General features: G+C 43.2%; 1 protein-coding gene across 5 annotated transcripts; it reads left to right on the top strand.

The window, feature by feature from the left end:
• The first annotated feature begins 862 nt into the window (after positions 1 to 862).
• On the top strand, positions 863 to 27,765 carry LOC309381618 (embryonal Fyn-associated substrate-like). 5 transcript variants are annotated; one of them, XM_081932810.1, is made up of 7 exons: positions 863 to 930; positions 2,928 to 4,505; positions 12,964 to 13,284; positions 13,911 to 14,009; positions 18,978 to 19,655; positions 23,674 to 23,763; positions 26,347 to 27,765. In XM_081932810.1, exons 2-7 carry the CDS (start codon positions 4,494 to 4,496, stop codon positions 26,758 to 26,760), a joined length of 1,614 nt encoding a protein of 537 aa, XP_081788936.1. In that variant the 5' UTR covers positions 863 to 930; positions 2,928 to 4,493; the 3' UTR covers positions 26,761 to 27,765. The 5 variants fall into 5 exon arrangements, with proteins under 5 accessions (XP_081788936.1, XP_081788939.1, XP_081788938.1 ...); XM_081932813.1 differs by having other exon boundaries at positions 2,928 to 4,499; positions 26,347 to 27,764; XM_081932812.1 differs by having other exon boundaries at positions 871 to 930; positions 2,931 to 4,505.

The following is a 27,765-nucleotide window of genomic DNA, read 5'->3' on the forward strand; positions in this document are numbered from 1 at the left end:
AGGGGGGAGACCTCCAAGGGGGAAAAGCCCTCTCCCCACCCTCCAAGGAAAGAAAGGGGAGGGGGCTCTTGGCTTGGGGACCCCCAAGGTGGGCAGGAGCGGGGGAAGGACCAGGACAGAGCCTGGGGGAGGTGGAGAAGAAGGAAAGTGGGGGAAAGACCTCCAGGGGGGCAAAGCCCCCTCCCCACCCTCCAAGGAGGAGGACGTAAAGTGGAGGAGGGGGCTTGGCTTGGAGACCCCCAAGGTGGGCAGGAGTGGGGGGGGGGGAGAAAACAGAAACCTGGGGCGGGGGGGGGAGAAGAAGGAAAGGGGGGAGACCTCCAAGGGGGAAAAGCCCCCTCCCCACCCTCCAAGGAGGACGTAAAGTGGAGGGGGGTCTTGGCTTAGAGACCCCCAAGGTGTGCAGGAGGGAAAAAAAGGACCCTGTTGGGGGGGGGGGAGAGAGAAGAAGGAAAGGGGGGAGACCTCCAAGGGGGAAAAGCCCTCTCCCCACCCTCCAAGGAGAGAAAGGGGAGGGGGGGTCTTGGCTTTGGGACCCCCAAGGTGGGCAGGAGCGGTGGAAGGACCAGGACAGAGCCTGGGGGAGGGGGAGAAGAAGGAAAGAGGGGGAAAGACCTCCAAGGGGGAAAAGCCCCCTCCCCACCCTCCAAGGAGAGAAAGGGGAGGGGGGGCTTGGCTTGGAGACCCCTAAGGTGGGCAGGAGTGGGGGGGGGAGAGAAAACAGGAGCCTGGGGCGGGGGAGAAGAAGGAAAGAGAGGGGGAAAGACCTCCAAGGGGGCAAAGCCCCCTCCCCACCCTCCAAGGAGGGGGAGGAGAGGAGGAGGAGGAGGAGGAGGAGGGGAAGCGCCGGCGCAGAAGAGACGGAGCTGCCGACTTGGCAGCCGGGCGGAGGCGAGGAGGGCGCCGGCGGGGGTCGCGGGGCCCGGCCAAGTAAGCATCTCCCCCTCCCCTTTTGAACCTGGATTGTGGGGAGGGGGCGGAGGAGGAGGGGAGTTTTGGGGGGGTCCCCAGCCCCGATCCCCCCTTTCTCTTCTCTCCCCCCTCCGCATCTCCCGGGGCTCTTTGGGTGGGTGGGCTGCCTGCCCGTTCCCCCCTTTTTTCCTGCCCCGTTCTCCCCCACTCGGGAGCCGGCCAGCCAGCCAGCCACGTTGGCCTCGGGAGCCCGGCTGGCGGGGAGGAATTGCTGAGTCGGGGTGATGGAGCTTTGGATGGCCAGGCAGCTGGGCTGGTGGGGGTGGGTGGGTGGGTGGGGGGTCTGCTTGGTTCGGAAGGACGCCCCCCTCCCCCACGAGAAGGGGAAGAGGTGTGTTTGTGTGTGTGTGTGAAAATAACAACTTTGGAGAAAGGGCTGTGAAGGTACCGGAGGGAGGGAGGGAGAGAGAAAGAAAAGAGGGGGGAAAGAAAAGAAAGAGAAAGGAGAGAGAAATAGGGAGGGAAGGAATCAGGGAAGGAAGGGAAAGGGAGGGAGAGAAAGAGAGAGAGAGAGAAAGAAAGAAAGAACAGAGAGAGAAAGAAGAGAGAAAGAGGAAGGAAGGAAGGAAGGATGGATCCAGGAATCAAGGAAGGAGGGAAAGAGAAAGGAGAGAAAGAAGGAAGGAGGAATGAATGGATGAAGGAAGGAAGAGGAAGAGCGCGAGAAAGAGAGGGAAAGAAAAGAAAGAGGAAGAAGAGAGAAAGAGGAAGGAAGGATCAAGGAATCTAGGAAGGAAGGGAGAGAGAAAGAAAGAAAAGAGAAAAGAAAGAGAAAGGAGAGAGAAATAGGGAAGGAAGGAATCAGGGAAGGAAGGGAAAGGGAGAGAGAGAATGAGAGAGAGAGAGAAAGAAAAGAGAGAGAAAGAAGAGAGAAAGAGGAAGGAAGGCAGGATGGATCCAGGAATCAAGGAAGGAGGGAAAGAGAAAGAGAGAGAAAGAAGAAGGAAGGAGAGATGAATGGATCAAGGAAGGAAGAGGAAGAGCGAGAGAAAGAGAGGGAAAGAAAAGAAAGGAAGAAGAGAGAAAGAGGAAGGAAGGATCAAGGAATCTAGGAAGGAAGGGAGAGAGAAAGAAAAAGAAAAGAGAAAAGAGAGAGAAAGAGGAAGGACAGAAGGAAGGGTGGAAGGAAGGATCAAGGAATCAAGGAAGGAAAAGAAAGGGAAAGAAAGAGAGGGGGAAGGGAGGGAAAATAGACAAGAGGAAGGAATGAAGGAAAAAGAAGGAAAGTATGAAAATAAAAGGAAAGAAGGAAGGGAATGAGAGGAAGGAAGGAAAATAGAGAGGAAGAGGAAGGATGGCAGCAAAGGAAATAGACGGGGAAGGGGAGGAAGTCAGGAAGAAAAAAGGAAAGGAGGAGGGAAGGAAGGAAGGATAGAAGGAGAAGGAAGGAGAAAGGAAGAAGCAGGGAAGGAAGGAAAAAAGAGGGAGGGAGGAGGGGCGATGGAAGGAAGGAAGGAAAAGAGAGGAAGAAAGGATGATAGGAAAAGAAATAGACACGGAAGGAAGAAAAAGGGAAAGGGAGGAAAGACAGAAGGAAAAGAGGAAGGAAGGAAGGAAGGAAGGAAGGAAGGAAGGAAGGAAGGAAGGAAAAGAGAGGGAAGGGGGAGGGATGACAGAAAGGGGGGGAAGGAAGGAAAAGAGAAAGGGAGGGAGGAAGAAGCAGGGAAAGAAGGAAAAGAGAGGGAAGGGGGAGGGACGATAGAAGGGGAGGGAAGGAAGGAAAAGAGGAAGGGAGAGAGGAAGAAGCAGGGAAGGAAGGAAAAGAGAGGGAAGGGGGAGGGACGATAGAAGGGGAAGGAAGGAAGGAAGGAAGGAAGGAAGGAAAAACAAGCTTTTTAAAAATTAACCTTCCTCCAGAATGCAAGAAATTCTCCTGGATTTTGGGGAAAGTCACTTTCTTTAAGTTAAGGCTGGAATCCAATTCTTAACAACGCTTCTTTGTATTTTGGTCTCAGCAGGTGACGGAGTGGGACACAGCAGGAGACCCAACTGGTCTAAATGGGAGAGAGGCTGCCACCTTTGGCCCGGGAAATATGTCCCTTCCGTAACTTTTTAAGAAAGAAATGCTGGGGGAAATTTGCATGAAACTCAACCCTGGCCTCCCGCCTCTCCTTGTGAAATAAATATTTGGGGCCAAACAAAAGAAGCGCATTATATCTGGATTTACACCACCCCCCTCCCGCGCCGCAACGTCGCTCTCCCTGCTGACTCGGACATTCCCGCCTGCGGTTGAATTAGAAGAATGAAAACAAGATTATCTGGACGTTTGCCGAAGATTTTTTTTGGGGGGGGGGAAAGCAGGAAAACTCCCTCGAAATTAGAATTCATCTGGATTCGAACCTCGTCCTTTTAGCCTCGAAAAGGAGCGAGAAGCTAACTTCCCTGGAAATATTACGTTGATTTGGAAATGCCTCCCAATTCCTGGAGTTCCTCGTTTGAGATACGTGTCGGATCGGTGGGCGATTTGGAATTTTTTAGGGAAGGGGGGAACTGGATCGATGCCCGGCAGGCCTTTTCGGAATTGGCTAAAAGTTGGACTTGATCTTTAATTTTTTTTAAAAAAAAAGCAGAAGAGCGGAGAGAGAGAGAGAGAAAGAGAAAAAAAGAGGCCAAATATGAACGATAACCGCCGATGCGTCTTTGCTTGTCCTCAGGAAACAATAAATATTGCTGAATACTTTTGAAGGAATTTCTGAAAACTGGTTTGTTTGTTTGTTTGTTTAAAAAACAACGAACCCCCCAAATAATTCTGGATTGAAAAAGGAAAAGTTTGCGGGCAGATGGGAACTGTGGATCATTTGGGCTTCTTCGTTGCCAAAAGGAAACTTTTGATTTCTTTTCTTGGGTTCTGGCTGGTCTGCTTATTGCAGTTTTTTAAACCAGCGTTGGAAAAAGACGTCCCCTTAACGTCTGCTTCTCCGCTTTCTGCTCGACTCACGGATCCGTGTTCCAGCTTGTTTCATTCTTGTCTTCCTTCGCTCGATCCTTTCGGGTCTGGAAGCAATCAAGGTCGCTCCAATCGCTTTTCTGGCCTAATTTTGCTGACCCAGAAATGTGGAAAAACCTCAGAAAAACTGCTGGGGGAATAATCATAGGGAATTGCACATTGCAGCTAGACGAACTTCTAAGCATACCACAGTCACTGCACACAAATATATATAAATTATATAGGAAACCCCTGGAAAATCTCTCTAAATAGAGACTTTTTTCCCCCCCTCCCCTCACTTTGCATTGGAATTATTCATCTTGCCAAGGATTCTTTTGGAGTGTTATAGCTTCTGTGTTTGTGGTTTGTTGGCTTGCTTAAGATGAGGAAAAATCTATTTTAAAATTCTCAGGAATCTTTTTTTTCCTTTTGTTGTTTTACCCTCCGGGCACAACGTACATAGAGAGCAAGAGAGAAGAATGCTTCTAACGACTGGCTTTATTTTTTCAAGAGACTTAATATATTAAGGTGTCATTCTGGTTCCCGGAGGCTGTTCACGTCTTCTCATCCCTTTGTTTGATGTTGGAGGCCCAACATGTCTGTAAGTGTAAGTAGGAAAGAAAGAAAAAGAAAGAGAGGGAGGGAGGGAGGGGGGAAGAAAGGGAGAGAAAGAGAGAAATAAAATAAAGAAGAAAAGGGAGGGAGGGAGGGAGGAAGAAATTAAGAACCAAGGGAGGAAGGATAGGGTAAGAGAGGGAAAGAGGAAAGGGCAAGAGAAAGGAAGAAAAAAGAGAAGGAAAAAGAAAGGAAGGAGGAATGAATGAGTCAAGAAAGGTAAAAAGAGAGCGTACAGAGCGAAAGAAAGAAAAACCAAAGAAGGAAGGAAAAGAGAAAAAAGAGAGAAAGAAAGAAAGAAACAAGGAAGGGAAAGAGAAAGAAAAATAAAAAAGAATCAAGGAAGGAAGGGAAAGAGAAAGGAAAGAAAGAAGGAAGGAAGGAAGGAAAGAGAAAGAAAGAAAGAAAAAGAATCAAGGAAGGGAAAGAAAGAACCAAGGAAGAAAGGGAAAGAGAAAGAAAGAAAAATAAGAATGAAGGAAGGAAAGGAAAGAGGGAAGAAAGAAAGAAGGAAGGAATGAAAGAGAAAGAAAAAAATCAAGGGAAGATAGAAAGAATCAAGGAAGGAAGGGAAAGAGGAAATGAAAGAGAAGGAAGGAATGAAGGAGAAAGAAAGAATCAAGGAAGGGAAAGAAAGAATCAAGGAAGGGAGGGAAAGAGAAAGAAAGAAACATAAAAAGAATCAAGGAAGGGAAAGAAAGGGAAGAAAAAGAAGGAAGGAATGAAAGAAAGAAAGAAAAAGACTCAAGGAAGGGAAGAAAGAAAGAAAGAATCAAGGAAAGAGAAAGAAAGAAAAAGAATGAAGGAAGGAAGGGAAAGAAAGGGAAGAAAGAAAGAAGGAATGAAAGAAAGAAAATCAAGGAAGGGAAGATAGAAAAAAAGAATCAAGGAAGGAAGGGAAAGAGAAAGAAAGAAAGAAAGAGAATCAAGGAAGGAAGGGAAAGAGAAAGAAAGAAAGAAAGAGAATCAAGGAAGGAAGGGAAAGAGAAAGAAAGAAAGAAAGAATCAAGGAAGGAAGGGAAAGAGAAAGAAAGAAAGAGAATCAAGGAAGGAAGGGAAAGAGAAAGAAAGAAAGAAAGAGAATCAAGGAAGGAAGGGAAAGAGAAAGAAAGAAAAAGAGAATCAAGGAAGGAAGGGAAAGAGAAAGAAAGAAAGAAAGAAAGAGAATCAAGGAAGGAAGGGAAAGAGAAAGAAAGAAAGAAAGAAAGAGAATCAAGGAAGGAAGGGAAAGAGAAAGAAAGAAAGAAAGAGAATCAAGGAAGGAAGGGAAAGAGAAAGAAAGAAAGAGAATCAAGGAAGGAAGGGAAAGAGAAAGAAAGAAAGAAAGAGAATCAAGGAAGGAAGGGAAAGAGAAAGAAAGAAAGAAAGAAAGAGAATCAAGGAAGGAAGGGAAAGAGAAAGAAAGAAAGAAAGAATCAAGGAAGGAAGGGAAAGAGAAAGAAAGAAAGAGAATCAAGGAAGGAAGGGAAAGAGAAAGAAAGAAAGAAAGAGAATCAAGGAAGGAAGGGAAAGAGAAAGAAAGAAAGAAAGAGAATCAAGGAAGGAAGGGAAAGAGAAAGAAAGAAAGAAAGAGAATCAAGGAAGGAAGGGAAAGAGAAAGAAAGAAAGAAAGAGAATCAAGGAAGGAAGGGAAAGAGAAAGAAAGAAAGAAAGAAAGAGAATCAAGGAAGGAAGGGAAAGAGAAAGAAAGAAAGAAAGAGAATCAAGGAAGGAAGGGAAAGAGAAAGAAAGAAAGAAAGAATCAAGGAAGGAAGGGAAAGAGAAAGAAAGAAAGAAAGAGAATCAAGGAAGGAAGGGAAAGAGAAAGAAAGAAAGAAAGAGAATCAAGGAAGGAAGGGAAAGAGAAAGAAAGAAAGAAAGAGAATCAAGGAAGGAAGGGAAAGAGAAAGAAAGAAAGAAAGAGAATCAAGGAAGGAAGGGAAAAAGAAAGAAAGAAAGAGAATCAAGGAAGGAAGGGAAAGAGAAAGGAAATAAAGAAGGAAGGAATGAAGGAGAAAGAAAGAAAGAATCAAGGAAGGGAAAGAATCAAGGAAGAAAGGGAAAGAGAAAGAAAGAAACAAGAAGAATCAAGGAAGGGAAAGAGAAAGGGAAGAAAAAGAAGGAAGGAATGAGAAAGAAAGAAAAAGACTCAAGGAAGGGAAGAAAGAAAGAATCAAGGAAGGAAGGGAAAGAGAAAGAAAAGAAAAAAATATCAAGGAAGGAAGGGAAAGAGAAAAGAAAAGAGAAAGGAAGATTAAAGAGAAAATAAAGAAAGAAGGGAAGGAAAAGAGAAAGAAAAGAGAGAGAATGAAAGAAAGAAGGGAAAGAAATCAAAGGTTACCCTGACCACAATTTGTAGTAAAACAGGATTGAGAACAATTTTGACCCTCAGGGGAAAGATTTGCATTTCAAGGTGATTTCGGCTCCTTATTATCTGCAAACACGATAAGTGGCAGTGAAGGCTTTGATGTATTGTTGACTTGGGTTGACAAAGAGGGGCACCGAAAAAGATTTTGGGGTGGTGGGGAAGAGGGAGGAACTCAAGGCTCTCCTTAATTACTTTTGCAACTCAAAATACTTTTCCCCTAAAAAAAATCAGCCCTTTTTGAGGTTTTACTTTTTCAAGCTGCATCTCTGGAAAAGCACTTTTCATGCGGTTGTGGCTAAACACAGGCAGTCCTTGACTTACAACAGTTCGCTTAATGACCGAAATTACGCCGGGACTGAAAAAAAATGATGTAGGACCGTTTTTTCACACTTATGACTCCTGAGCCACACTTATGACCATTGCAGCATCCCCGTGGTCACATGATCAAAATGCAGACGCTGGGCAACCGACTCGTAGTTATGGCGGTCGCGGTGTGGGGGAGTGTCAGATGATTCCCTTTTCGCGGCTTTCTGACAAGCAAAGTCCACGGGGGAAGCCAGATCCACTTAACGACTGGGTTACTAACCGAACAGTGGCACGGATTCGCTTAACAGCCGTGGCCACAAAAGGGTGTAAAACTCACTTTACAAACGTCTCGCTTAGCAACAAAAAATGTTGCCCTCCGTTGTGGTCGTAAGTCGAGGATTGCCTCTAAAGGGAAAATCGAGCGGCTTAGGGGTTTAGGAATCCCTTCTCACGCTTAAAGAAGGCTCCCCTCGCCAGTCTGAAAAATACGGCAGCTTTTCCTGAAGCGCAAAGTTAGGCCTCACTTCAATTTTGCGTTGACGATTGAAATATTTCCCGTCGATAACGTACGATTTTGGCTGAAATTCGTCAACTTTCTGCTTTCTGGGTCTTAAAACTCCCCTCCCCCCCAATGAGATCATTTCTGGCTAAATTTTATTTGTCAACACCCAGATGAGTGATTTCACTTTTTTCCTTGTCCGCCAAGTAACCATCAAAATCATATCCGCCCTCACCCCGTCAGAAACAAGATTATTGCTTGAGATTTATATTCTGTTTTAACCAGATCTTGGATTCAGCCGGTTCGGAACGGTTCAACCGAAGTGGTAGCAGCAAATTGCGGGCGGCCGCCTCGGCTCCAAAACGTCCTGTGTAGCCCCGTTTTCGACGCTGCGGACATGCGTGCACGCTGCACATGTGATCAAAGCGCATGCGCCCAAGGCGGGCGCACGATGCAAGTGTCCGTCCGCATGCGCGCTCACAGTTATGAACCTAAATGAATCCCACCGCCGATTTTAACATGATTATTAGAGTTTGCAGGACTCTGGGATGGCTTAAGCAAAAGCTGGGGTGGGGGGGGGGGGAAATGGGGAATCAGAGCTTGTCCTCAACGTACGACCACAATGGAGCCCAGAATTTCTGCCGCTAAGTGAGACGTTGGTGAAGTGAGTTTTGCCCCCTTTACGACCTTGTGAAATGAATCGCCGCTGTTCGTTAAGTAAACGACACGGTTGTTAAGTGAATCCGGCTTCCCCGTGGACATTGCTTGTCGGACGGTCGCAAAAGGGGATCGCGTGACCCCGGGACACTGCGACCGTCGTAAATACGAGTCAGTTGGCAAGTGTCGGAATTCTGATTACGTGTGCGGGAGGATGGTGCAACGGTTGTAAGTGTGAAAAAAAGCTCCCGAGTCACTTTTTTCCCGTGCTGTTGTAACTTCGAAACGTCACTAAGCGAATTGTTTGTCAGTCAAAGACTACCTTTACTTATTTTTTAATGTTTTGTGGGTTGGTAAATCCATCTCTCTCATCCAACAAAAATGTAGAAAAAGACAAAAGATAAAATGATAATACTAAAAATAAATATTTTTAGTAGGACCATCCATGCGGTGATGGCAATAATAAAGCCTAATAAATTTATTAGTTAAAAGGAAAATTAATAACAAAAAAAAACCTCAATTAAAAAGTGGATTAAGAACCTCTTTTTCTGGCATCAGTTTTCTAGGTTTCTACGACATGGTATAAACACTATAGATAATCCTCCACTTACAACCACAATTCAGCCCCAGATTTACGTTGCTAAGTGAGATATTTATTAAGTGAGTTTTGCCTCATTTTACGACTTTTCTCATCGCGGTCATTAAATGAATCCCTGCCGTTGTTAAGTAAGTGACACGATGGAATCCAGCTTCCTTATGGACGTTAGCTTGTAAGATGGTCGTGAAAGAGATCGTGTTGGCAAGGGTCTGAATTCGGATTACACGACGGATGTCGCAACGGTCGTAAGTGTGAAAAAAGCTCCTAAATCACTTTTTTTAATCCAGGAAATGTTCAGCAATTGAGTTTTAAGTTTAAAAAAGTTTTGGTTGCAAAACTCCACAATTGTTTATAAATGGGAACGCTGAGCAATGCCGGAATTTGTCTTTTCGTTCATCCCGTTCCCAATTTTTGGGCAGATTTCCCAGCCAAACGTTTATTTTTCGGAGGAATTCAAGCACGGATTTAAAAATGCAACTTCTCCGGGCAGTCTTAAAAGAAGTCCGCCCCTAGTGGGTAGAGCCCATTCAGAATATCAGGGAAGGGGAAATGGCCAGATTAAGGGCCGTTTAAAAACTCCCCGCCAGTGAAGAGCTAACATTATCCCTGAAGCACTAGTTTTCTACATGCGGGGAGAGTAAATTTGCAGTCCTTTGGCTTGGGGCTTTCTCAACCAGATGTTTCCAAAGCTGTTTCAGCCAACAGCTTCTAGGTTCCTTAGGGAACAGGATGATGGGATATAGCTGCCTGGGAGGCAGTTGGAAAAAATAGAATAGCTGGGCATGATGGGAGGTGTAGTTGTAAGAAGTACCTGTGCAACTTTGTCCTGTGGTATAATAACCTTTCTCATGCATATATATTTTTAAATGTTACCCCTATGTAGAGATCTAACGCAGAAGCCTACAGAGTTTTTAATGTACAGACAGTCCTACTTTAGCGACCACAGTCGGGTAATTTGATTGTCGGTCGCTAAGTGAAACATGATTTCCCAATCTTGGTTCTGTTTTTCTTCGCTTGGCAGACCTGCAGTAGTCATAAGTGCAAGAACTGGTCGCAAAGTTCCTTCCTTATTACTGTTGGGACCACAATTGGTCACTAAGCGAGACAGTCACTAAACAAGGACTACATATTATAGAAAGGGAGATGCTCATACAGACAAACATTAAAACTTACAGTTGTTGGTCCCAACAACTGTATGTTTTGCAACCCCAAAAAAAGTCATTTTAGCATCTTGGTTGTGGATAGTCGTGTGAACTGGGAACTCTGGGAGTTGTAGTTTGAGGATTCTGGGAGTCGTAGTCTGGGGATTCTGGGAGTTGTGGTCTGGGAATTCTGGGAGTTGTAGTCTGGGAAGTCTGGGAGTTGTGGTCTTGGAATTCTGGGAGTTGTAGTCTGGGAATTCTGGGAGTTGTGGTCTGGGAATTCTGGGAGTTGTAGTCTGGGAATTCTGGGAGTTGTCTTGGAATTCTGGGAGTTGTAGTTTGGGGATTCTGGGAGTTGTAGTCTGGGAATTCTGGGAGTTGTAGTCTTGGAATTCTGGGAGTTGTAGTCTTGGAATTCTGGGAATTGTAGTCTTGGAATTCTGGGAATTGTAGTTTGGGGATTCTGGGAGTTGTAGTCTGGGAATTCTGAGAGTTGTAGTCTGGGAATTCTGAGAGTTGTAGTCTGGGAATTCTGAGAGTTGTAGTCTAAGAATTCTGGGAGTTGTCTTGGAATTCTGGGAGTTGTAGTTTGGGGATTCTGGGAGTTGTAGTCTTGGAATTCTGGGAGTTGTGGTCTTGGAATTCTGGGAGTTGTAGTCTTGGAATTCTGAGAGTTGTGGTCTAGGAATTCTGGGAGTTGTAGTTTGGGGATTCTGGGAGTTGTAGTCTTGGAATTCTGGGAGTTGTAGTCTTGGAATTCTGGGAGTTGTAGTCTTGGAATTCTGGGAATTGTAGTCTTGGAATTCTGGGAATTGTAGTTTGGGGATTCTGGGAGTTGTAGTCTGGGAATTCTGAGAGTTGTAGTCTGGGAATTCTGAGAGTTGTAGTCTAAGAATTCTGGGAGTTGTAGTCTTGGAATTCTGGGAGTTGTCTTGGAATTCTGGGAGTTGTAGTTTGGGGATTCTGGGAGTTGTAGTCTTGGAATTCTGGGAGTTGTGGTCTTGGAATTCTGGGAATTGTAGTTTGGGGATTCTGGGAGTTGTAGTCTGGGAATTCTGAGAGTTGTAGTCTGGGAATTCTGAGAGTTGTAGTCTAAGAATTCTGGGAGTTGTAGTCTTGGAATTCTGGGAGTTGTCTTGGAATTCTGGGAGTTGTAGTTTGGGGATTCTGGGAGTTGTAGTCTTGGAATTCTGAGAGTTGTGGTCTAGGAATTCTGGGAATTGTAGTTTGGGGATTCTGGGAGTTGTAGTCTTGGAATTCTGGGAGTTGTAGTCTTGGAATTCTGGGAGTTGTAGTCTTGGAATTCTGGGAATTGTAGTTTGGGGATTCTGGGAGTTGTAGTCTTGGAATTCTGGGAGTTGTAGTCTGGGAATTCTGAGAGTTGTAGTCTTGGAATTCTGGGAGTTGTAGTCTGGGAATTCTGAGAGTTGTAGTCTTGGAATTCTGGGAGTTGTCTTGGAATTCTGGGAGTTGTAGTTTGGGGATTCTGGGAGTTGTAGTCTTGGAATTCTGAGAGTTGTGGTCTAGGAATTCTGGGAATTGTAGTTTGGGGATTCTGGGAGTTGTAGTCTTGGAATTCTGGGAGTTGTAGTCTTGGAATTCTGGGAGTTGTAGTCTTGGAATTCTGAGAGTTGTAGTCTGGGAATTCTGAGAGTTGTAGTCTTGGAATTCTGGGAGTTGTAGTCTGGGAATTCTGAGAGTTGTAGTCTTGGAATTCTGGGAGTTGTCTTGGAATTCTGGGAGTTGTAGTTTGGGGATTCTGGGAGTTGTAGTCTTGGAATTCTGGGAGTTGTAGTCTTGGAATTCTGAGAGTTGTGGTCTAGGAATTCTGGGAATTGTAGTTTGGGGATTCTGGGAGTTGTAGTCTTGGAATTCTGGGAGTTGTCTTGGAATTCTGGGAATTGTAGTTTGGGGATTCTGGGAGTTGTAGTCTTGGAATTCTGAGAGTTGTAGTCTTGGAATTCTGAGAGTTGTAGTCTAAGAATTCTGGGAGTTGTAGTCTTGGAATTCTGGGAGTTGTCTTGGAATTCTGGGAGTTGTAGTTTGGGGATTCTGGGAGTTGTAGTCTTGGAATTCTGAGAGTTGTGGTCTAGGAATTCTGGGAATTGTAGTTTGGGGATTCTGGGAGTTGTAGTCTTGGAATTCTGGGAGTTGTAGTCTTGGAATTCTGGGAGTTGTAGTCTTGGAATTCTGAGAGTTGTAGTCTGGGAATTCTGAGAGTTGTAGTCTTGGAATTCTGGGAGTTGTAGTCTGGGAATTCTGAGAGTTGTAGTCTTGGAATTCTGGGAGTTGTCTTGGAATTCTGGGAGTTGTAGTTTGGGGATTCTGGGAGTTGTAGTCTTGGAATTCTGGGAGTTGTAGTCTTGGAATTCTGAGAGTTGTGGTCTAGGAATTCTGGGAATTGTAGTTTGGGGATTCTGGGAGTTGTAGTCTTGGAATTCTGGGAGTTGTCTTGGAATTCTGGGAATTGTAGTTTGGGGATTCTGGGAGTTGTAGTCTTGGAATTCTGGGAGTTGTAGTCTTGGAATTCTGGGAGTTGTAGTCTTGGAATTCTGGGAATTGTAGTTTGGGGATTCTGGGAGTTGTAGTCTTGGAATTCTGAGAGTTGTAGTCTGGGAATTCTGAGAGTTGTAGTCTTGGAATTCTGGGAGTTGTGGTCTTGGAATTCTGGGAGTTGTAGTCTTGGAATTCTGAGAGTTGTAGTTGGGAATTCTGAGAGTTGTGGTCTAGGAATTCTGGGAGTTGTAGTCTTAAGAATTCTGGGGGGTTGCAGTCTTGGAATTCTGGGAGTTGTAGTCTTTAAGAATTCTGGATATCGTAGTCTGTAGAGCAGGGCTTAACACCAAACTTTGGAAAGTGTGACTTGAGCCCTGAGTATCCACCTTGTTTTTTTGTCCACAGGCGCAGTTGTGTCGTGCGCTCTACGACAACACGGCCGAGTGTCCGGACGAACTCTCCTTCAACAAAGGAGACCTTATGGTCCTCCTCCAGCCAGAAGGGACCGGCCTGGAGGGCTGGCACCTGTGTTCCTTGCACGGCCAGCAAGGGATCGTGCCCGCCAACAGGGTGAAGGTTCTCCCCGAGTCGGGATCTCACCCAAATCACACCCCGGCAGAGGTCTACCAGGTCCCGAAGAAGGAAGGTCTTCTTCTGATGGGGAAGATCTCAGATGGATCCATGGACGGATGGAGAAGAAGAGATCAAACGAAAGAAGAAGAAGAGGTGAGAAGGGGGGGGGGGGAACCTGGAGGTCTTCTCCTGCTTGTTGGTCTCCATGGTGTCACCTTGGAGAGGTGACACGAAACATCCCCAGGGACTTGCTACCGTCTACTCAAACTTCTACCCAAGATGAGAAAGATGGACTTCAATATCTTCCACCAGAGCAGCGTTCGCTGCTCTGGTGGAAGATATTGAAGTCCATCTTTCTCATCTTGGGTAGAAGTTTGAGTAGACGGTAGACAAGTGTATTGAGAGATTCCCACCCATTTTAGCTGTGTGTGGATGATGGGAACTGTCCTCCACCATATCTACAAGTTCCCAGGGTGGAGAAGTATGCCTACTAGAAGAGCTGTTGAGGAGCAACTTTTCGATCTTCTAAACCCCCCTAAGATGTTGACCCCCAAACTTGCTTTTGAGGTCCACTTGGATGGGATGGGTCACCCAACCAACCCCGATGAAAGCTGGTTTCCTCCGCCACACCAAACCACAAACGCTCCACCCCCATTGTAGCCTAGCCAGGTTGGTGCGCAACCTATCTTGAGATATGGTTTTGAAGCTCCAGGGATCATCAGCTCCTTCTCTCCAGATCCTGATTCCTGGTTTCTCCTTGTCTTTTTCTTCCACCCCAGGTCTATGAGATCCCACCACCGGCAAGGCCCTGCCCGTTGCCCCCAGAAGGGATCTACAGGGTCCCTCGGGGGACCCGGAGGGAAGAAGATTCTGCAGAGGTATTTTGAGAGGCCAAAGGAGAAGATGGGCCCGGGGTCTGTTTTGGCCTTTTCTTGCCACAGTTGTTAAAGTGAATCACTGCAATTGTTAAGTGAGTCACCCGGTTGTTAAGTGAATGGCTTTCCCCATCAGCTTTGCTTGTCGGAAGGTCGCTAAAGGGGGGTCACATGACCCAGGGAAACTAACGGTCATCAGTATGAGTCAGTTGCCAAGTGTCTGGTTTTTGATCACGTGGTTGTGGGGATGGGGCAACGGTCGTAAGTGTGAAAAACATCTCTTCAAATGGTCACTAAACAAATAATTGTAAATCAAGAACTATCTGTTTTGTCAACTGAGATGGCATGGCTATTTTATTTTATTATTTTACTTTATATTTTATTTTACTTTACTTTTTAATTTCATTTTATATTTTTATTTTATTTCTTTTTTTTTAGTTTATTACAATTTTTTATTTTAGCGTATTATTCTACTCCATTCTTTGATTTTACTTTATTAATTTATTTTATTATTTTGTTGATTTTATTATTTGGTTATTCTACTCTATTCTTTGATTTTACTTTACTATTTTATTTTACTGATTTATTTATTCTTTTATTCTTCTATTCTTTTATTTTACTTCATTTTATCATTCCACCCTCCATTGTTTTATTTCATTTTTCTTCTTTTTTATTTTATTCTTCTAAATCTATCCTTTTTATTTTATTCTTTTAAATCTATTCTTTTTTTATTTTACTTTGCTATTTTATTTATTTATTCTTTTATTTTATTCTTCTATTCTTTCATTTTACTTTATTTCATTATTTTACACTCCATTGTTTTATTTTATTTCGTTCTTTTTTTATTTTACTCTTCTAAATCTATCCCTTTTTATTTTATTCTTCTAAATCTATCCCTTTTTATTTTATTCTTCTAAATCTATCCCTTTTTATTTTACTCTGCTATTTTAATTTATTTATTTATTCTTTTATTTTATTCCTCTATTCTTTTATTTTACTTTATTTTCTTATTCCGCCCTCCACTATTTTGTTTCATTCTTCTTCTTCTTTTATGTTATTCTTCTAAATCTGTCCCTTTTTATTTTATTCTTTGAAATCTATTCTTTTAAATCTATTCTTTTTTATTTTACTTTGCTATTTTATTTTATTGTTTATTTATTTATTCCTTTATTTTATTCTTCTATTCTTTCATTTTACTTTATTTTATCATCCCACCCTCCATTGTTTTATTTCATTTTCCTTCTTTTTTATTTTACTCTTCTAAATCTGTCCCTTTTTATTTTATTCTTCTAAATCTATCCTGTTTTATTTTGCTCTGCTATTTTAATTTATTTATTCTTTTATTTTATTCCTCTATTCTTTCATTTTACTTTATTTTCTTATTCCACCCTCCACTGTTTTGTTTCATTCTTCTTCTTCTGTTTTACTCTTCTATATCTGTCCCTTTTTATTTTATTCTTCTAAATCTATCCTGTTTTATTTTGCTCTGCTATTTTAATTTATTTATTCTTTTATTTTATTCCTCTATTCTTTCATTTTACTTTATTTTCTTATTCCACCCTCCACTGTTTTGTTTCATTCTTCTTCTTCTGTTTTACTCTTCTAAATCTGTCCCTTTTTATTTTATTCTTCTAAATCTATCCTGTTTTATTTTATTCTGCTATTTTAATTAATTTATTTATTCTTTTACTTTATTCCTCTATTCTTTCATTTTACTTTATTTTCTTATTCCACCCTCCACTGTTTTGTTTCATTCTTCTTCTTTTATTTTATTCTTCTAAATCTGTCCCTTTTTATGTTATTCTTCTAAATCTATCCGGTTTTGTTTTATTCTTCTCAATCTATTCTTTTTTTTTATTTCACTTTGCTCTTTTATTTTATTGTCATTTCTCTTGTTTCATTTTATGATCTTTTTTTTTTAAAAAATCTTTTCTTACATTATATGTGATTGCCACCTGACCGCCGGCCAACTGGTTTCTATTCTAAATCTACCCCGGGAGTCAAAATCTCAGCTGGTTTCAGGGGGTCACGTTTGATCTCGGCGCCAGTTGCCATCGGCTGGTGCGCCCGGTGGCGACCGGCAAAGCCTCCAGGGAGGGGGAACGGGGGCCGATAACTGGCTGCGCCTGTTGGATTAAATTTTATGCCTGTCCTGCCGCTGAGAGTAATTGTATCTGAGTCCTTTAGAAAGGGGAACAGCTGCCTTTCCCATCCCAACCAACATTCGCCTTAAATGGAGACACACATTTGTGGGAAGGACAGGTGAGAATGCGGAGGTTAGCAGCTGGGGAAGTTTGAAAACAAAATGCTAGACTGTAATTTTTGGGAGCGTCCCCCCGGTGCCTTTTGAAGCTGGGGATATCTGTCAATACCAGAGGGGCATCCAGAAGACAGGCTTAAGATACAGAAGGATCTCGACAAACTTGAACATTGGGCGCTATCTAACAAAATGAAATTCAATGGTGAAAAGAGTCAGGTTCTACATTTAGGCAAGAAAAACGAAACGCACAGGGACAGTATAGGTGGTACCTTGCTCAACAGTAGTAACTGTGAGAGGGATCTTGGAGTCCTAGTGGACAACCATTTAAATAGGAGCCAGCCGTGTGCAGCAGCTGCCAAAAAAGCCAACACAGTTCTAGGCTGCATCAACAGAGGGATAGAATCAAGATCACGTGAAGTGTTAATACCACTTTACAATCCCTTGGTAAGGCCATACTTGGAATATTGCATTCAGTTTTGGTCGCCACGATGTAAAAAAAAAAAGACGTGGAGACTCTAGAAAGAGTGCAGAGAAGAGCAACAAAGAGGACTAGGGGACTGGAGGCTAAAACATACGAAGAACGGTTGCAGGAACTGGGTATGTCTAGTTGAATGCAAAGAAGGACTAGGGGAGACATGACAGCAGTCTTCCAATATCTCAGAGGTTGCCACAAAGAAGAGGGAGTCAAGCTATTCTCCAAAACACCTGCGGGTAGAACAAGAAGCAATGGGTGGAAACTAATCAAGGAGAGAAGCAACTTAGAACTGAGGAGAAATTTCCTGACAGTTAGAACAATTAATCAGTGGAACAGAAGTTGCCTCCGAAAGTTGTGAATGCCCCAACACTGGAGGTCTTTAAGAAGATGTTGGATAGCCATTGTCTGAAGTGGTGTACGGTTTCCTGCCTAGGTAGGGGGTTGGACTAGAAGGCCTCCAAGATCCCTTCCAACTCTGCTATTCTATTCTATTCTATTCTACTAATACTAAAAGCCTTAGTAAGACCACACCTGGAATATTGCACCCAGTTTTGGTCACCACCCTATAAAAAGAGGAAGTTGTGGGAGCTTCATCCCTGGAGGCTTTCAAGAAGAGACTGTCAGAAACGGTGTAGGGTCTCTTGCTTGGATGGGGGGTTGGACTAGATGACCTACGAGCTCCCTTCCGATTCTGTTCAACTGTAAACCAAAATGGTCACCGTCTCTACGGGACAGTTTAGGTCCAACTGGACTGTCCAGCGGCAAAAGAGGTGGCAATAGATCCAGCAGCGAGCAATAAATACAGAAAGTCCTGAAGTTACAAATCGTTCGTTTAGTGAACGGCGCTGAAAAAAAGTAACCTGTGACCGTTTTTCACACTTATAACGGTGATCAAAATTCAGCCGCTTCGGAACTGGCATGTATTTCTGACGGTTGCAGTGTCCCAGGCAGAGGTGGGATTCAGCCAGTTTGGAAATCGGCTCTATGCCGTCCTTTTTCTACTATCTTAGTGTTTCCCAAGCTCACTACTTGACCATGTGTGGACTTCAATTCCCAGAATTCCCCAGCCATAAACATCTCCAAGTGGCCAAGGCTGAAAACCAGCCATGGGAATTCTGGGAGTTGAAGTCCACATATCTTCAAATGGCCGAGGCTGAAAAAACACTGTCTTAAAGGCCCCAAAACCAGTGGAGGAAGGAAAAACGGAGGTCCATCAGTGGAGATGTTATCACACCATGAGAGCTGATGTCTACAGCAGTGTTTCTCAATCTCAGCAGCTTAAAGATGAGTGGACTTCAATTCCCAGAATTCCCCAGCCATACTTAAACACTCTCTTAAAGGCCTCAAACCCAGCCATTGGAATTCTGGGAGTTGAAGTCTACCCATCTTCAAATGACCACTGCTGAAAAATACTGTCTTAAAAGGCCCCAAAACCAGCCGTGGGAATTCTGGGAGTTGAAGTCTACCCATCTTCAAATGGCCACTGCTGAAAAATACTGTCTTAAAAGGCCCCAAAACCAGCCATGGGAATTCTGGGAGTTGAAGTCTACCCATCTTCAAATGGCCACTGCTGAAAAATACTGTCTTAAAAGGCCCCAAAGCCAGCCATGGGAATTCTGGGACTTGAAGTCCACCCATCTTTAAGTGCCCATGGCTGAAAAACACTTCCTAAATGCCTCAAAACCAGCCATTGGAATTCTGGGAGCTGAAGTCCACCCATCTTCAAATGGCCACTGCTGAAAAACACTGTCTTAAAGGCCCAAAAGCCAGCCATGGGAATTCTGGGAGTTGAGGTCCACCCATCTTCAAATGACCACTGCTGAAAAACACTGTCTTAAAGGCCCCAAAGCCAGCCATTGGAATTCTGGGAGTTGAAGTCCACCCATCTTCAATGAGCCAAGGCTGAGAAACACTACATTGTCTTGACACATAATGTAAGCCATGGTTTGTTTTAACTATGGTTCATTTTAATCATGGTGCATGGACTGAACCACCAGAGCAGAACATTAAGTTAAGCCATAAACTGCAGTTTATAATCAAAGGGACTGTGTCCAGCTATGATGTAGGGTTCAAACGGACTGAGCCGTAAACTATGGTTTAATAGCTGGATTCACCCAGCGTGAGGACCCCCAAAGCAACCAAGCTGGTTTATGGCTTAGCTGGATGCCTGACCCCCCAAACAGACTTTCATTTGGGAATTCTTCTTCTTTATCCTCTTTTTTTTTTCCGTTTGTAGGTTTACGACGTACCCTCAGCTTTGCTCCGCGATGTGGTTTTGGACACGTACGATTCGCCGGCCCTGCGGGTCAAAAAAGTTGCCCGCGTAGCCCCCCAGCCCAGCGCCCCGCCGAATGCAGACGAGGCTTATGACGTGCCGCTCGCCTTCAAAAAAGCCCTGGCACAAGAGGGGGTAGAGGAGGAGGAGGAGGAAGAAAACTGCGAAGGGCCACTGATCTATGCCATCCCGTCCAATTTACGCCGGGCTTCCGCCTTGCTTAACTTGTACGAATCTCCCGAAGACATCCGGGCTAGTGAAAAGGACGAAGAGGACGAAGGGGCCATTTATGACGTTCCTCTACTGACGCCCAGCACCCCACCCCTGGAGGGAGCCCTCCAAGGACTCAATCTAAGGGATCCGGGACCCCCCACTCGTCCCCGGCTGCCGTCCGCGGAGAGTCTGTCCCGCCGTCCGCTGCCCGCTCTTCCTAGCGAGGAGCGGCTTTCGGGCGAGCTACCGCCCCCATCACCCAACATCGTGCGGAAAGGTAGCATCCAGGACCGTCCGCTGCCTCTCCCTCCGCCCAGGCTGGGGGGTCTCGGGGCAGGAGAGCAGCTGGACCAAGCCAGGGATGATGTCCACAACGAATACGAAGGGATCCGTCTGGCCGACGAGTACGATTATGTCCACCTGAAGGTAAGGACCGCCACAACACGAGGTTAATCGCTATCCTGTTCTTGACATTGGGACATCATCTACATGCCACGATGCTTTTGCAGGTAGTCCTCGACTTACGACCATAATTATTATAAAGTTAATTATATTATAAAGACATATTTTACTAGATATATTTATAATATTATATTGTAAATATAGGGGATGCGATAGCTCAGGGGCTAGGACACTGAGCTTGTCGGTCAGAAAGGTCGGCGGTTCGAATCCCTAGCGCCGCATAACGGAGTGAGCTCCCGTGACTTGTCCCAGCTCCTGCCAACCTAGCAGTTCGAAAGCCCGTAAAAAGTGCAAGTAGAAAAATAGGGAGCACTTTCGGTGGGACGATAACAGCGTTCCACACGCCTTCGGCGTTGAGTCATGCCGGCCCCATGACCGACGGAGACGTCTTCGGACAGCGCTGGCTCTTCGGCTTCGAAACAGAGATGAGCACCGCCCTCTAGAGTCGGGAACGACTAGCACGTATGTGCGAGGGGAACTTTTACCTTTATAAACGAGAAAGCACGTTTTACTGTTTTGTGAAATCAGGTTTTATTTTCCTCATTCTTGTCAACACGCTCTCGGCCTCAAACTATTTCCATTCTTTCATCCGCCAAAGAAAGGTGAACATTAACCCACAATGACATTCATGTTAGACGCTGGTGTGCAAAATTCACTCGAGCACAACGGGATTGGGGAGAACTGCTTTGTCTCGTACCCGACACCGATCCGCGAGAGTCATTGTAAAGTTTCCAAGCGGATTCCTTCAAAACAATGCCTGCCTTTTCTTTTGAGTTAAAATCGTTCGTGCTTTCTAATGTTTTAACTTCCGGTGTACATGGTAGCCGGCCTCGACGTACGACCACAACGGAGCCCCAAACTTCTGTTGTTAAGTGAAACGTGCGTGAGGGGAGTTTTGCCGCCATTTTACCAACTTTTTTTTTTTTTGCCATGGTTTTTAAGCGAATCATTGCAGTGGATAAGTGACTCATGCCGTTGTTAAGTGAACCTGTCTTCCCCCGTTGATTTTGCTTGTCGGAAGGTCGCCGAAGGGAATCGCGTGTCCCCGGGACATGCCGACCGTCGTAAGTATGAATTGGTTGCCGAGCACCCAAATTGTGATCAGCGGATCGTAGTTTGGAAAATGGTCACAAGTCACCTTTCTCGGGGCTGTTGTAACTTTGACCTAAAGTTACTCAAGTTTGAACGTGATCAAAATTCAGAGGCTCGGCAGCTGAACTTGTATTTATGACGGTCGTACTCTCCCGGGGGTTACGTCATCAACTTTTGCGACTGTTTGACGAGCAAAGTCAACGGAGAAGCCCGACTCACTTAACCACCGGGTGACTGACTTAACGCCTGCAGTGATTTCACTTAACGACTGTGGCAAGACTGGTCGTAAAATTGCGGCAAAACTCACTTCACCTCTGTCTCGCTGAGCCGCAGAAACGTGGGGCTCAAATTATGATCGTACGTCGAGGATGTCCTTGTATTGCGCCGAGCCCTCTCTCTCTCTCTCTCTCTCTCTCGGTTCAAATATGTACATTTCTACTGGAGGAGAGAGAAATGGTGTGTCGTTAAAAACACAAAAGGATCCGTTTTTTGCCTGTCTCAGCTAGCCGAAATAGTTGGCGGGGCGAAGGAACTGCATACCGAAAATTTCGAATTCGGGTTCAAAGGACTTAACGGCCGGATTTCAAAACCTCACAATCCCAAGCCAGTAAAAACAATCCTCTTGTGTACACACACAATTTTGCTGAACTAACACACCCGGTCAGCAGAGTTTGGGGGATTGCAATGCCAAAAGGCGTCGGAGGAGGGAGGGATGGGGGTTTGGGGATGAGGAGGGAATCTTCCCTGCAAATGGTCTGTGTTTGTGTTTTTGTTTTTTTTTCAAAAGAGCTTTTTTTTTTAAACAAAACAAAACAGTATTTATTGAATTTCCCAACATTTAAAACACAAAACAAGCCAAATTTACGCTGGTAACAGCTTTTCCATATTGGTATCAATTGTCTTTCGTAACCATCCTATTTACAAAAACTCTATCTCTACGGCATTATCCTATGTTATTATATCCTTATTTAAATCGTAAGGACATCTACTGAAGTGAAGTGGTGTAGGGTTTCCTGGCTAGGCAAGGGGTTGGACTAGAAGACCTCCAAGGTCCCTTCCAACTCTGCTATTCTATTCCATTCACTAATCGATATCATATATTTCTTACAATTCGATATATTGATACTTTTACAGCTTATACCTTAAGTTTTACGTTTACTCTTGAGCCAGGAATACCATCTATTCCAAATTTGATAGTATAGTATAGTCTTTATTGTTATTGTGCAAAATAAATACAATGAAATTGGTTACTCGGTTTCTTCCCTCTCCTTCATTCCCATAGACATTCTATCCATTTCTGCACGTTCATAAATTTTCCTTCTTATAATCGGATTTTGGGGGAAATATCTGTCTGTTTCCAATTCGGTGCTAACACGATTCTGCTTGCGGTTAAATATGTGTAATGTTACGTATTGTAATTTATTCCTCATTTTCCCATCAAAAATACCCAGGAGAAAGAATTCCGGCTTCAGTTCTTATCCTCTGTTCAGTTTTTTTTCAAAAAAGCTTCTTAATTGTGTTCTGGCATTTGGCTTTCTGTCTCTTTTATCTTGTATAAATAAATTCAGCGAATAAATGCACTCTTCTTGTTGTTCTTTCTTCTTTTCTTTTTGTCTTTCCCCTTCCTTTTTCCCCTTCTTTCTTTCTTTTCCCTTCCCATCTTCCACTCTCCCTCCTTCCTTCCTTCCTTTTTATCTTCCTTGTCTTTTTCCCTTTTTAAAAATTCCGTGCTTCCTTCTTTCCTCCTTTTCTATCTTTTCTTTTTCTTCCCCTTTATTTTTTAATTTCCTTCCTTCTATTTTTCTATCTTCCTTTCCTTTACTTCCCCTTTATTTTTAAAATGTGTTTCTTTCCCCTCCCTCTATTCCTTTTTTCTTTTCCTTCCTTCCTTCCATCTTTTTTCTACCATTTCCTTTCCTCTCCTTCCTAATCCTTTTTCTTCTCCTTCCTTCCTTCCATCTTTTCTATCTTCCTTTCCTTTTCTTCCTCTTTATTTTTAAATTGTGTTTCTTCCCCTTTCCTAATCTTTTCTTCTTCCTTCCTTCCACCTTTTCTATCTTTTTCTATCTTCTTTTCCTTTTCTTCCCCTTTATGTTTAAATTTCCTTCCCTCCCTCCATTCCTCACTGTTACCCTTCTTTGCTTCTCATCACCTTGCCTCCTCTCTTCTCTCCCTCCCACTCCTCCATTCTTCTGTTCATCTCCTTCCTCTCCCCCTTCCTTCTTTTCTATCTTCCTTTCTATCTTTCTCTCCTTCTTTCCTCCCTCCATTCTTGTTACCGTTCTTTGCTTCTCCTCCCCTCCATCTTCTGTTCATCTCCTTCCTTCCATTATCCTTCCTTCCCTCCATCTTTTCTATCTTTCTTTTCTTTTTCTTCCCCTTTATTTTTTAATTTCCTTCCTTCTATTTTTCTATCTTCCTTTCCTTTACTTCCCCTTTATTTTTAAAATGTGTTTCTTCCCCTTCCCTCTATTCCTTTTTTCTTTTCCTTCCTTCCAACTTTTTTCTACCATTGCTTTTCTTCTTCTTCCTAATACTTTTTCTTCTCCTTCCTTCCTCCCATCTTTTCTATCTTCCTCCTTTTCTTCCCCTTATGTTTAAATTTCCTTTCTTCCATCCCTCCGTCACTGTTACCATTCTCTCCTTCTCATCTCCTCTCCTCCTCTCCTCTCCACTCACCTCCTCCTTTCTCGCTCTCCCTCTCTTCCACCTTCTGTTCATCTCCTTCCTGCCTCCCTCCCTCCCTTCTTTTCTATCTTTATCTTCCTTTCCTCCCTCCATTCCTATTACCGTTCTTTGCTTCTCATCCCCTCCCCTCCCCTCCCCTCCATCTTCTCTTTCCTTCCTTCCTTCTTTCTCTTTCTTTTGCTTCCTTCTCTCCTCTTCTCAGGGGACTGATAAAATCCAGCAGAAAACCTCCACACCCGAAGCCAGCCCCATGCTGACGGTCTCGGGAGAGGCAACTCCGACGGAAGAAATGGTATCTCTTTTTTGAACTTTATAACCCCTTGCTCTCGCTGTCTCCCACCCAAATTTATGACCTCGGGGTCTCTCACATTTGTTGAAAGCCATGCTTGCAAAATCAGAAGCTGACCTTTGGCTCCTGCCCTTCCCTTCTTGCAAACGTCCTGTCGAAATGTTTCCCCCAGGTGGAATTTGCACCCGCTGCTTGGAATCATTGTGTACCTGATCACAACACATTGTGTAAACAGCACAGGGGTCCCCAGGGGTTTGGTGAAAAAATAAGAATGGAATGGAAAATAGGGAATGGAACGGAACATGGGAATAGAATGGAATGGAATCGAAAATAGGAATAGAGTAGAATGGAACGGAATAGAATAGAGGAGTGAAAATAGGAATAAGAATAGAATATAAAATAGAAATAGAAGAATAGAATATAGAAGAATAGAATGGAATGGAATGGAATTTAAAATAGGAATAGAATAGAAATAGAATAGAGGAATGAAAATAGGAATAATAATAGAATATAGAATAGGAATAGGAATAGAATAGAATAGAACAGAATATAGGAATAGAATAGAATGGAATGGAAAGAAATGGAATCAAAAATAGGAATAGAGTAGAATAGAATGGAATAGAATAGAGGAATGAAAATAGGAATAAGAACAGAATATAGAATAGAAATAGAATAGAATATAGAAGAATAGAATAGAATGGAATGGAATAGAATTTAAAATAGGAATAGAATAGAAATAGAATAGAATGGAATCAAATCAAATCAAAAATAGGAATAGAGTAGAATAGAATAGAATAGAATAGAATAGAATAGAATAGAATAGAGGAATGAAAATAGGAATAAGAACAGAATATAGAATAGAAATAGAATAGAATAGAATATAGAAGAATAGAATAGAATGGAATGGAATAGAATTTAAAATAGGAATAGAATAGAAATAGAATAGAATGGAATCAAATCAAATCAAAAATAGGAATAGAGTAGAATAGAATAGAATAGAATAGAGGAATGAAAATAGGAATAAGAATAGAATATAGAATAGAAATAGAATAGAATAGAATATAGAAGAATAGAATAGAATGGAATGGAATAGAATTTAAAATAGGAATAGAATAGAAATAGAATAGAATGGAATCAAATCAAATCAAAAATAGGAATAGAGTAGAATAGAATAGAATAGAATAGAGGAATGAAAATAGGAATAAGAATAGAATATAGAATAGAAATAGAATAGAATAGAATATAGAAGAATAGAATAGAATGGAATGGAATAGAATTTAAAATAGGAATAGAATAGAAATAGAATAGAATGGAATCAAATCAAATCAAAAATAGGAATAGAGTAGACTAGAATAGAATAGAATAGAATAGAGGAATGAAAATAGGAATAAGAATAGAATATAGAATAGAAATAGAATAGAATAGAATAGAATAGAATGGAATGGAATAGAATTTAAAATAGGAATAGAATAGAAATAGAATAGAATGGAATCAAATCAAATCAAAAATAGGAATAGAGTAGAATAGAATAGAATAGAATAGAATAGAATAGAGGAATGAAAATAGGAATAAGAATAGAATATAGAATAGAAATAGAATAGAATATAGAAGAATAGAATAGAATGGAATGGAATAGAATTTAAAATAGGAATAGAATAGAATAGAATGGAATCAAATCAAATCAAAAATAGGAATAGAGTAGAATAGAATAGAATAGAATAGAGGAATGAAAATAGGAATAAGAATAGAATATAGAATAGAAATAGAATAGAATATAGAAGAATAGAATAGAATGGAATGGAATAGAATTTAAAATAGGAATAGAATAGAAATAGAATAGAATGGAATCAAATCAAATCAAAAATAGGAATAGAGTAGAATAGAATAGAATAGAATAGAATAGAGGAATGAAAATAGGAATAAGAATAGAATATAGAATAGAAATAGAATAGAATAGAATATAGAAGAATAGAATAGAATGGAATGGAATAGAATTTAAAATAGGAATAGAATAGAAATAGAATAGAATGGAATCAAATCAAATCAAAAATAGGAATAGAATAGAATAGAATAGAGGAATGAAAATAGGAATAAGAATAGAATATAGAATAGAAATGGAATAGAATAGAAAAATAGAATAGAGTGGAATGGAATAGAATAGAATAGAATAGAATAGAATTCTTTATTGGCCAAGTGTGATTGGACACACAAGGAATTTGTCTCCGGTGCATAAACTCTCAGTGTGCATACACACAAGAAGTGATAAACCATGATCATAATCATAAAATAGCGTCATCATATGTTAAAATCTCAATAGCAATGCTGCCATCCAAATCGATCCTCTGTTTATGACACCCCCGAAAAACCTACCGAGCTCCGATCACACTGTCACGGCCGCCATCTTGACTTTTTTAACCCCACCCTGTGGATCCCGCCGCGTTGAAATACTTTTGCTAAAATCCTTTTAGATCCCCCAGGGAAAATTCCGCTTCCAGGGGGTGGCGTATGTCAGGAAATGTCCATTTGCAGTGGCAAAGAGTTCCTAAGGTCATAAATGTCCTAACCACCTTTCTCTCTCCTCGCCAGGTGCCACCATCCCCGGAGGACAGCCAACTGCTGCAGTTCTATACGGGGCAATGCCAGACGCACTACTGCACCCTCCTGTCGGCCATCGAGGCCCTCTTGGCCAGTGCCGGGGCCCACCAGCCACCTCGTATCTTCGTGCCCCATGGAAAATTCGTCATCGTCACGGCGCACAAGCTGGTGTTCGTGGGCGATACCGTCTCCCGCCTGGCGTCTTCGACGGCCGTGCGGGCCAGGGTGGGGGCCGCCAGCACGGCTCTGTGCCAAGCCTTGAAGGAAGCGGTCCTCGCGGTCAAAAGCGCCGCGTTGAGTTACCCGTCGTTGCCGGCCGCCCACGAGATGCAGGGTTGCGTGGCGGAGTTGTCGCGCCAAGCTCTGGCTTTCACCACCTTGCTGGGCACTTTGGCGCCCTCTTGATGCGGGACTCCTCACGGCTGCCATCCACCCCTACGGTGGACAATGGGACAATAGGTCTCTCTTTCTATGGAGGGTGCTTGGCGGGGCCCATCCTAGCCGGTGACGGTCCGGGAATCGGTACCAATGTTCCCGCTTCTGCCAGGCTCGTTCATCGGTCAAGACCAGATCCGCCACGGCCGATGCATGTGCCAAAACAAAAAGAAAAAACAGAGCACCCTGTCGTATCTCAAGGACCGGCTTTTGGCCTCCTTCCTTACGTCCTTGCCAATCTTCCTTAGCCAAAGAACGTCCCTGGTTTCGGCCCCCTCGCCGGCGTCTCTGGAACTCGGGGCCTCGTCCGCTGCCGGATTTCAGCACAGACTCTATAATCTGGAAGGGTGACCCCCGTCGTCCACGGAGATGAACAGATTTGGGATGTGGGGGGAAGGAGAGAACAGGGGACCTTTGCTGCTTTCTGGACACTCCTGACGGTCGAAAGGAGGGGAACAGTATCCGGTATGTCCGGACACTCCCACAGAGGCTTAATAGGAAATGAGGAAGAAGAAAATGGCTGCCGAACCGGGTGTTTCGTTGCCAGCCTCCTCGCCCGCCCCGCCCTCACCCCCTCGATTAGCTGCAATAAAAAAATATTGTGTCAAGGTTTGGAAGGACAAAGGACACAAAAGGTTATTAGCTGAATTGATGAGGCAATTACAATAGTATTTCTCAAGCGTGGTCCCTTTAAGAGGGGATGGACTTCAACTCCCAGAATTCCCCAGCCAGCTGGCTGGGGAATTCTGGGAGTTGAAGTCCAACCCCCTCTTAAAGGGGCCACGGTCGAAAAGACTGAATGGGCAGAAACGCTAATTATGAGTAAACGGAGACAAAGTATTTTTCCCCCCCTCAGGAAATATTTCTCAGAATCTCTCTAGGTTTGATGATAATAAAATAGCTGGGAAAAAACAGCTGCGTTTTTAAATTTTTTCGCCCAGAGCTGGATTCGCTTAATGACTGATTCACTTAATG

The sequence above is a fragment of the Natrix helvetica genome, assembly GCF_964273705.1.
Source record: "Natrix helvetica genome assembly, chromosome: Z".
NCBI classification, from domain to species: Eukaryota; Metazoa; Chordata; class Lepidosauria; order Squamata; family Natricidae; genus Natrix; species Natrix helvetica.